This window comes from Oncorhynchus keta, unplaced genomic scaffold (assembly GCF_023373465.1).
Source record: "Oncorhynchus keta strain PuntledgeMale-10-30-2019 unplaced genomic scaffold, Oket_V2 Un_contig_15569_pilon_pilon, whole genome shotgun sequence".
NCBI classification, from domain to species: domain Eukaryota; kingdom Metazoa; phylum Chordata; class Actinopteri; order Salmoniformes; family Salmonidae; genus Oncorhynchus; species Oncorhynchus keta.
Window position 1 is genome coordinate 176,598 of NW_026279389.1, and position 11,243 is coordinate 187,840.

Below are 11,243 nucleotides of genomic sequence, written 5' to 3' on the forward strand. Positions count from 1 at the left end.
CCTCCTCTATGTAGTGTCTATCAGTACCAGGTAGTTATCATGTATATAGACTGTATCTTACCACGTTGGCTTGCCTGGCCTCCTCTATGTAGTGTCTATCAGTAGGTAGTTATCATGTATATAGACTGTATCTTACCACGTTGGCTTGCCTGGCCTCCTCTATGTAGTGTCTATCAGTAGGTAGTTATCATGTATATAGACTGTATCTTACCACGTTGGCTTGCCTGGCCTCCTCTATGTAGTGTCTATCAGTAGGTAGTTATCATGTATATAGACTGTATCTTACCACGTTGGCTTGCCTGGCCTCCTCTATGTAGTGTCTATCAGTAGGTAGTTATCATGTATATAGACTGTATCTTACCACGTTGGCTTGCCTGGCCTCCTCTATGTAGTGTCTATCAGTAGGTAGTTATCATGTATATAGACTGTATCTTACCACGTTGGCTTGCCTGGCCTCCTCTATGTAGTGTCTATCAGTAGGTAGTTATCATGTATATAGACTGTATCTTACCACGTTGGCTTGCCTGGCCTCCTCTATGTAGTGTCTATCAGTAGGTAGTTATCATGTATATAGACTGTATCTTACCACGTTGGCTTGCCTGGCCTCCTCTATGTAGTGTCTATCAGTAGGTAGTTATCATGTATATAGACTGTATCTTACCACGTTGGCTTGCCTGGCCTCCTCTATGTAGTGTCTATCAGTAGGTAGTTATCATGTATATAGACTGTATCTTACCACGTTGGCTTGCCTGGCCTCCTCTATGTAGTGTCTATCAGTAGGTAGTTATCATGTATATAGACTGTATCTTACCACGTTGGCTTGCCTGGCCTCCTCTATGTAGTGTCTATCAGTAGGTAGTTATCATGTATATAGACTGTATCTTACCACGTTGGCTTGCCTGGCCTCCTCTATGTAGTGTCTATCAGTAGGTAGTTATCATGTATATAGACTGTATCTTACCACGTTGGCTTGCCTGGCCTCCTCTATGTAGTGTCTATCAGTAGGTAGTTATCATGTATATAGACTGTATCTTACCACGTTGGCTTGCCTGGCCTCCTCTATGTAGTGTCTATCAGTAGGTAGTTATCATGTATATAGACTGTATCTTACCACGTTGGCTTGCCTGGCCTCCTCTATGTAGTGTCTATCAGTAGGTAGTTATCATGTATATAGACTGTATCTTACCACGTTGGCTTGCCTGGCCTCCTCTATGTAGTGTCTATCAGTAGGTAGTTATCATGTATATAGACTGTATCTTACCACGTTGGCTTGCCTGGCCTCCTCTATGTAGTGAGTGGTGATGACGACTGATACTTTTCCAGTTTTCACAATCTCTACTAGATGCTGCCAGATCCTACAGGGACACATAACACAACTCAGTTTAAGGGCACATCCTATGGTCCCAAATGGCACCCTATTCTCTATAAAGGGCACTACTTACCAGAGCTCTATGAGCCCTGGTAGTGCACTATAAAGGGAATAGGGTGCCATTTGACACACAGCCTTAGCCTTATGACCTGCCTGGGATTACCCTGACTGGACTGATTTGGCTGGGCTTTGTAACAGAGCACTGGTACCATTACACAATCAGATTATACACCCAGATACTTCCAACAGGATTTATACAGTCATTCTGAATGGTTTCTGTAATGAGGGGCAGAGAGTGTGTTTGACAGGTTCAGACTGTTGGAGACAGAGTGTTGTTCATAAACTACTCTGTTATCTTCAGACTGTTGGAGACAGAGTGTTGTTCATAAACTACTCTGTTATCTTCAGACTGTTGGAGACAGAGTGTTGTTCATAAACTACTCTGTTATCTTCAGACTGTATGTGACATTCATTATATTGGATGTAAAAGGGGGAAATGTGAAGCAGGTGAATTGTTGTAGAAGTGTGTGTGTGTATGTGTGTGTGTGTGTGTGTGTGTGTGTGTGTGTGTGTGTGTGTGTGTGTGTGTGTGTGTGTCCAGTACATACTTGGCTCTCAGCACAGGGTCCACCCCGACTGTGGGTTCATCCAGAATCAATAACTGGGGGTTTTGAAGTAAGGCTGCTCCTAGAGACACCCTCCGTTTCTGCCCTCCGCTGTAAACACACACACACACACACACACACACACACACACACACACACACACACACACACACACACACACACACACACACACACACACACACACACACACACACACACACACACACACACACACACACACACACACACACAATGTTACATAAAACACCTGATATATCTGATCCATCCAGCTGCACTTGTTTGACATGGGTCACACTCACTGGTTTCTCAGTGTAGTAGGTGTGTTAGCAGGGCTGGTAAGGCAGCAGAGAAACCCTGCAACATTAACCTTGTGAGGTACAAGAGGGATGTTTATTGTACTACAGGACAGCACTGGGTCCTTGTGAGGTAGGGTTCTGTACAATCAGGATATTGGGACTGAGAGCTGTTGGTTCTGTACAGTAAGGATACTGGGACTGAGAGCTGTTGGTTCTGTACAGTAAGGATACTGGGACTGAGGGCTGTTGGTTCTGTACAGTCAGGATACTGGGACTGAGAGCTGTTGGTTCTGTACAGTCAGGATACTGGGACTGAGGGCTGTTGGTTCTGTACAATCAGGATACTGGGACTGAGAGCTGTTGGTTCTGTACAGTAAGGATACTGGGACTGAGAGCTGTTGGTTCTGTACAGTAAGGATACTGGGACTGAGGGCTGTTGGTTCTGTACAATCAGGATACTGGGACTGAGAGCGGTTGGTTCTGTACAGTCAGAATACTGGGACTGAGGGCTGTTGGTTCTGTACAATCAGGATACTGGGACTGAGAGCTGTTGGTTCTGTACAGTCAGGATACTGGGACTGAGAGCTGTTGGTTCTGTACAGTCAGAATACTGGGACTGAGGGCTGTTGGTTCTGTACAATCAGGATACTGGGACTGAGAGCTGTTGGTTCTGTACAGTCAGAATACTGGGACTGAGGGCTGTTGGTTCTGTACAATCAGGATATTGGGACTGAGAGCTGTTGGTTCTGTACAGTCAGAATACTGGGACTGAGAGCTGTTGGTTCTGTACAGTCAGGATACTGGGACTGAGAGCTGTTGGTTCTGTACAGTCAGGATACTGGGACTGAGGGCTGTTGGTTCTGTACAGTCAGAATACTGGGACTGAGGGCTGTTGGTTCTGTACAGTCAGGATATTGGGACTGAGAGCTGTTGGTTCTGTACAGTCAGGATACTGGGACTGAGAGCTGTTGGTTCTGTACAGTCAGGATACTGGGACTGAGAGCTGTTGGTTCTGTACAGTCAGGATACTGGGACTGAGAGCTGTTGGTTCTGTACAGTCAGGATACTGGGACTGAGAGCTGTTGGTTCTGTACAGTCAGAATACTGGGACTGAGAGCTGTTGGTTCTGTACAGTCAGAATACTGGGACTGAGAGCTGTTGGTTCTGTACAGTCAGAATACTGGGACTGAGAGCTGTTGGTTCTGTACAGTCAGAATACTGGGACTGAGAGCTGTTGGTTCTGTACAGTCAGGATACTGGGACTGAGAGCTGTTGGTTCTGTACAATCAGGATACTGGGACTGAGAGCTGTTGGTTCTGTACAGTCAGGATACTGGGACTGAGGGCTGTTGGTTCTGTACAGTCAGGATACTGGGACTGAGAGCTGTTGGTTCTGTACAGTCAGTGAGGGAGCCTTCTTTTAGCATTGACATCTTGACAGATGTCTGTTGCAAAAACACAGCATTTTTACAGAAGCCGTGACACACAAACAGAAACTCACTCAGGAGGAAACTGTTTCCTTCTATTTCTAGCCATCTGAGCCTTGGCTGTAGCCTACTTTGTCCCCAGATCAAAATGGGATATACTAGTGCACTACTAGTGACCAGGGCACTGTGTATAGGGAATAGGGTGCAATTGGGGACTCCGCCATAGTCTCTAGGCACAGGTCACATGGTTTTGTGGGCATGATGTAATAATGGACCTATGCCGGTTAGAAGAGAGGGAGGAGATTGAGACCCACTAACCCACTAACCCTTCAATCCACTAACCCTTCAATCCACTAACCCTTCAACCCACTAACCCTTCAACCCACTAACCCTTCAACCCACTAACCATTCTACCCTTCAACCCCACTAACCCTTCAATCCACCAACCCTTCAACCCACTAACCCTTCAACCCACTAACCCTTCAATCCACTAACCATTCAACCCTTCAACCCACTAACCCTTCAACCCAATAACCCTTCAACCCACTAACCCTTTAACCCACTAACCCTTTAACCCACTAACCCTTCAACCCACTAACCCTTCAATCCACTAACCCTTCAACCCACTAACCATTCAACCCACTAACCATTCAACCCTTCACCCCACTAACCCTTCAACCCACTAACCATTCAACCCTTCAACCCACTAACCCTTCAACCCACTAACCCTTCAACCCACTAACGCTTTCACCCAGAAAGGTGTGTGTGTTCTGGGGACTGATAACTCCATTCCATCTCCATAATGTGGACATGGGTCACTGCATCTGTATTTGGCCCCTCCTCGTCATGGGCAACAGGAAACTATCCCACGCCAAATGAACGTCATGGGCAACAGGAAACTATCCCACGCCAAATGAACATCATGGGCAACAGGAAACTATCCCACGCCAAATGAACGTCATGGGCAACAGGAAACTATCCCACGCCAAATGAACATCATGGGCAACAGGAAACTATCCCACGCCAAATGAACGTCATGGGCAACAGGAAACTATCCCACGCCAAATGAACATCATGGGCAACAGGAAACTATCCCACGCCAAATGAACATCATGGGCAACAGGAAACTATCCCACGCCAAATGAACGTCATGGGCAACAGGAAACTATCCCACGCCAAATGAACATCATGGGCAACAGGAAACTATCCCACGCCAAATGAACAGGAAACTATCCCACGCCATGGGCAACACATCATGGGCAACAGGAAACTATCCCACGCCAAATGAACCTAAATGAACATCATGGGCAACAGCCAAATGAAATCTATCCCACGCCAAATGAACATCATGAACATCATGGGCAACAGGAAACTATCCCACGCCAAATGAACATCATGGGCAACAGGAAACTATCCCACGCCAAATGAACAAATGAACATCATGGGCAACAGGAAACTATCCCACGCCAAATGAACATCATGGGCAACAGGAAACTATCCCACGCCAAATGAACATCATGGGCAACAGGAAACTATCCCACGCCAAATGAACATCATGGGCAACAGGAAACTATCCCACGCCAAATGAACATCATGGGCAACAGGAAACTATCCCACGCCAAATGAACATCATGAACAAATCATCATGGGCAACAGGAAACTATCCCACGCCAAATGAACGTCATGGGCAACAGGAAACTATCCCACGCCAAATGAACATCATGGGCAACAGGAAACTATCCCACGCCAAATGAAATGAACATCATGGGCAACAGGAAACTATCCCACGCCCGCCAAATGAACATCATGGGCAACAGGAAACTATCCCACAAATGAACATCATGGGCAACAGGAAAATCCCACGCCAAATGAACATCATGGGCAACAGGAAACTATCCCACGCCAAATGAACATCATGGGCAACAGGAAACTATCCCACGCCAAATGAACATCATGGGCAACAGGAAACTATCCCACGCCAAATGAACATCATGGGCAACAGGAAACTATCCCACGCCAAATGAACATCATGGGCAACAGGAAACTATCCCACGCCAAATGAACATCATGGGCAACAGGAAACTATCCCACGCCAAATGAACATCATGGGCAACAGGAAACTATCCCACGCCAAATGAACATCATGGGCAACAGGAAACTATCCCACGCCAAATGAACATCATGGGCAACAGGAAACTATCCCACGCCAAATGAACATCATGGGCAACAGGAAACTATCCCACGCCAAATGAACATCATGGGCAACAGGAAAATCTATCCACGCCAAATGAACATCATGGGCAACAGGAAACTATCCCACGCCAAATGAACGTCATGGGCAGGAAACTAACAAAGGAAACATGGGCAACAGGAAACTATCCCACGCCAAATGAACATCATGGGCAACAGGAAACTATCCCACGCCAAATGAAACGCCAAATGAACATCATGGGCAACAGGAAACACGCCAAATGAACACGCCAAACAGGAAACTATCCCACGCCAAATGAACATCATGGGCAACAGGAAACTATCCCACGCCAAATGAACATCATGGGCAACAGGAAACTATCCCACGCCAAATGAACATCATGGGCAACAGGAAACTCATGGGCAACAGGAAACCACGCCAAATGAACATCATGGGCAACAGGAAACTATCCCACGCCAAATGAACGTCATGGGCAACAGGAAACTATCCCACGCCAAATGAACATCATGGGCAACAGCCAAATGAAACTATCCCACGCCAAATGAACATCATGGGCAACAGGAAACTATCCCACGCCAAATGAACATCATGGGCAACAGGAAACTATCCCACGCCAAATGAACATCATGGGCAACAGGCCAAAAACTATCCCACGCCAAATGAACATCATGGGCAACAGGAAACTATCCCACGCCAAATGAACATCATGGGCAACAGGAAACTCCCACGCCAAATGAACATCATGGGCAACGCCAACATCATGAAACATCAAATGAACATCATGGGCAACAGGAAACTATCCCACGCCAAATGAACATCATGGGCTAACAAATGGAAACAGGAAACTATCCCACGCCAAATGAACATCATGGGCAACAGAAACTATCCCACGCCAAAAACTCATGGGCCAGGAAACTATCGCCAAATGAACGCCAAATGAACATCATGGGCAACAGGAAACTATCCCACGCCAAATGGGCCAAATGAACATCATGGGCAACAGGAAACTATCCCACGCCAAATGAACATCATGGGCAACAGGAAACTATCCCACGCCAAATGAACATCATGGGCAACAGGAAACTATCCCACGCCAAATGAACATCATGGGCAACAGGAAACTATCCCACGCCAAATGAACATCATGGGCAACAGGAAACTATCCCACGCCAAATGAACATGGACCATAACATCTTGCAGGTCCCATACGCTCTACACAGAGGTCTGAAGTGACGAATTTAAAATGTGTTATATTTCCTTAACGTCAACATTTAAAAAAATATATATAGTCCTTTATACATCGCTTTTGGAGTGTTTTATGCACCCGACTGTATAACTTCTGTTTAGATGACTGTTATCTAGAGACTATAGATGACTGTTATCTAGAGACTATAGATGACTGTTTCAAGCTGGACAGAGTAAAGAGACTATAGATAACTGTTATCAAGCTGGACAGAGTGTAGAGACTATAGATGACTGTTATCAAGCTGGACAGAGTGTAGAGACTATAGATGACTGTTATCAAGCTGGACAGAGTGAAGACACTATAGATGACTGTTATCAAGCTGGACAGAGTGAAGACACTATAGATGACTGTTAGGACAGAGTGTAGAGACTATACATGACTGTTATCAAGCTGGACAGAGTGTAGAGACTATAGATGACTGTTATCAAGCTGGACAGAGTGTAGAGACTATAGATGACTGTTATCAGCTGGACAGAGTGTAGAGACTACAGATGACTGTTATCAGCTGGACAGAGTGTAGAGACTATAGATGACTGTTATCAAGCTGGACAGAGTGAAGACACTATAGATGACTGTTATCAAGCTGGACAGAGTGTAGAGACTATAGATGACTGTTATCAGCTGGACAGAGTGTAGAGACTATAGATGACTGTTATCAAGCTGGACTGAAGACTATAGATGACTGTTAGGACAGAGTGTAGAGACTATAGATGACTGTCAAGCTGGACAGAGTGAAGAGACTATAGATGACTGTTATCAAGCTGGACAGAGTGAAGACACTATAGATGACTGTTATCCAGCTGGACAGAGTGTAGAGACTATAGATGACTGTTATCAAGCTGGACAGAGTGAAGACACTATAGATGACTGAGCTGTAGAGACTATAGATGACTGTTATCCAGCTAGATGACTGTTACAGCTGGACAGAGTGAAGAGACTATAGATGACTGTTATCCAGCTGGACAGAGTGTAGACACTATAGATGACTGTTATCCAGCTGGACAGAGTGAAGACACTATAGATGACTGTTAGCTCAGAGTGAAGACACTATAGAGTTATCAAGTTGGACAGAGTGAAGAGACTATAGATGACTGTTATCCAGCTGGACAGAGTGAAGAGACTATAGATGAAGGTACATTATCATTCATACATAGTTTCCATTTGGTTTTTGTTATTTTAATGTGTATTGAGATTGTTTTCCCCTAATTAAAACAAATAAATGAACAATGATATAAATCCAACCCATCCGTGGGCCATATTTAATGGGCTCGTATGTTTGACACCACTGTGTTGACACGGTTGTGTTACCTGAGATTTCGGACTAGTTTGCTCTTCTGAGGTAGGTCCAGGAAGTCCACCAGGAAGTCCATGCGTGCCTGGGTGTCCGTAGATGACAGGCCGTGGATCCTTCCGAAGAACGTCAGGGTGTCACTGATGGTAAACTCATTGTACAACGCCAGGTCCTAAAGGAGAAACACAATGTTATGTCATGGTATGTGTTGTGTTGATATCAAATCAAACTTTATTTATACAGCACATTTAATACAAAGGTGAGAAAGATAAAAACACTAAACGTTTTCTATACAAATTTTAAATGAAGATAGACAAGAACTAAATTACGAGACAAATTAAAATGGTGTGTTTTGCTACAGTATGTTATGTTGACATATCATGTTGTCATGGTATTTATAGTCATATGTCAATACACTTCCATAGTGTCTATAAGGTTAGGAGTCCATTTGGAACTGAGGTTTGTGCATCTGTCAAATCAAATCAAATGTTATTTGTCACATGCTTTGTAAACAGCAGGTGTAGACTAACAGTGAAATGCTAACATACAGGGCCCTTCCCAACAATGCAGAGAGAAAAATAGAACAATTATAACACGAGGAATAAATACACAATGAGTAACGATAACTTGGCTATATACACGGGGTTGCCAGTATCGAGTCGATAGGTAATTGAGGTAGATATATAGGTATGGGTAAAGGGGCTAGGCAACAGGATAGATAATAAACAGTAGCAGCAGCGTACGTGATGAGTCAAAATAGTTAGTGAAAAAAGGGTCAATGCAGATTGTCCGGGTAGCAATTGGTAAACTATTTAACTAACTAGCAGTCGTATGGCTTTGGGGTAGCAGCTGTTCAGGGTCCTGTTGGTTCTAGACTTGGTGCATCGGCACCGCTTGCCTTGCGGTAGCAGAGAGAACAGTCTATGGCATGGGTGGCTGGAGTCTTTTACAATATTTAGGGTCTTCTTCTGACACCGCCTGGTATAGAGGTCCTGGATGGCAGGGAGCTCTGCCCCGGTGAAGTACTGGGACCATATGCACTACCCTCTGTAGTGCTTTGAGGTCGGATGCCAAGCAGTGATGCAACAAGTCAAGATGCTCTCAATGGTGCAGCTGTAGAACTTTTTGAGGATCTGAGGGCCCATGCTAAATATTATTAGCCTCCTGAGGGGAGAGTGGAGTTGTCGTGCCTTCTTCATGACTGTGTTGGTGTGTGTGGACCATAATTATTACTTAATGACGTGGACACCAAGGAAATTGAAGCTCTCAATGATGGGGGCGTGCTCGGCACTCCATTTCTTGTAGTCCATTATCAGCTCATTTGTCGTCGTCGGTGATCAGGCCAACCACCGTTGTGTTAATGATGGTGTTGGAGTCATGCGCGGCCACGCAGTTGTGGGTGAACTGGAAGTACAGGAGGGGACTAAGCACGCAACCCTGAGGGGCCCCCGTGTTGAGGATCAGTGTGGCGGAGGTGTTGTTACCTACTCTCACCATCTGGGGGCAGCCCGTCAGGAAGTCCAGGATCCAGTTGCACAGGGAGGTGTTCAGTCCCAGGGTCCTGAGCTTAGTGATGAGCTTGGAGGGCTCTATGGTGTTGAACACAGAGCTGTAGTCTATGAACAGCATTCTCACATAGGTGTTCCTCTTGTCCAGGTGGGAAAGTGCAGTGTGGAGTGCGATAGAGATTGCGTCATCTATGAATCTATTTACCTGTGGTATGTTGTGTACCTATAAGTTAACAGTTTACCTGTGGCATGTACCCCACCATCTTCCCAGGGACCTGGTGACCAGGAAATGCGGGCGGCTTCCCCAACACGCTGATGTGCCCTCGGGAGATCTTCAGGGTTCCCACAATGCATTTCAACAGTGTGGTCTTCCCACACCCACTCGGACCCAGCAGGCCGTAGCTGTAAGATAACAGGAAGAACATTTGCAGTAAATCATACATATTACTACAGTATGCAGTATGATAGTATAGTATGATAGTATGATACGATAGTATAGTATGATAGTATAGTTTGATATGATAGTATAGTATGATAGTATATCATAGTATTATAGTATAGTATGATAGTATGATACGATAGTATAGTATGATAGTATAGTTTGATATGATAGTATAGTATGATAGTATATCATAGTATTATAGTATAGCATGATAGTATAGTATGACACGATAGTATAGTATGATACGATAGTATAGTATGACACGATAGTATAGTATGATAGTATAGTATTATACGATAGTATAGTATGATACGATAGTATAGTATGATAGTATAGTATGATATGATAGTATAGTATGCTAGTATAGTATGATATGATAGTATAGTATGATAGTATATCATAGTATGATAGTATAGCACGATAGTATGATAGTACCGTATGATAGTATAGTATGATATGATAGTATAGTATGATAGTATCGTATGATATGATAGTATAGTATGACAGTATAGTATGATAGTATATCATATTATGATAGTATGATATGCCAGTATAGTATGACAGTATAGTATGATATGCCAGTATGATAGTACAGTATGTAATCTGTATAACTCAGTATAGTCTGACTCTGAAGCATAACTCACATAAAACTTCCAATGACATTGATGCATGATTCACATGGGAATCCATGTTAAACGTAATTTATATATGCAAGAACCCAATGACATTGTCTACTTTAAGGTTTAGATCAGGGGTATTCAACTCTGACCCTACGAGGTCCGGGAGCCTGCTTCTTTTCTGTTCTCCCTGATCATTAATTGCAAGGA

General features: G+C 44.3%; 1 protein-coding gene across 1 annotated transcript in view; it reads right to left on the reverse strand.

The window, feature by feature from the left end:
• The window catches only part of abch1 (ATP-binding cassette, sub-family H, member 1), a gene marked incomplete at its 5' end in the record, with an annotated part of 65,037 nt that extends 54,661 nt beyond the window's left edge, over nt 1–10,376 (reverse strand). Inside the window, 4 exons of the mRNA XM_052502369.1 lie at nt 1,262–1,355; nt 1,978–2,085; nt 8,484–8,638; nt 10,217–10,376. Of these exons, the coding sequence (XP_052358329.1) occupies nt 1,262–1,355; nt 1,978–2,085; nt 8,484–8,638; nt 10,217–10,376 (517 nt within the window). The remainder of the gene's footprint in view (nt 1–1,261; nt 1,356–1,977; nt 2,086–8,483; nt 8,639–10,216) is intronic.
• Nucleotides 10,377–11,243: the final 867 nt, after the last annotated feature.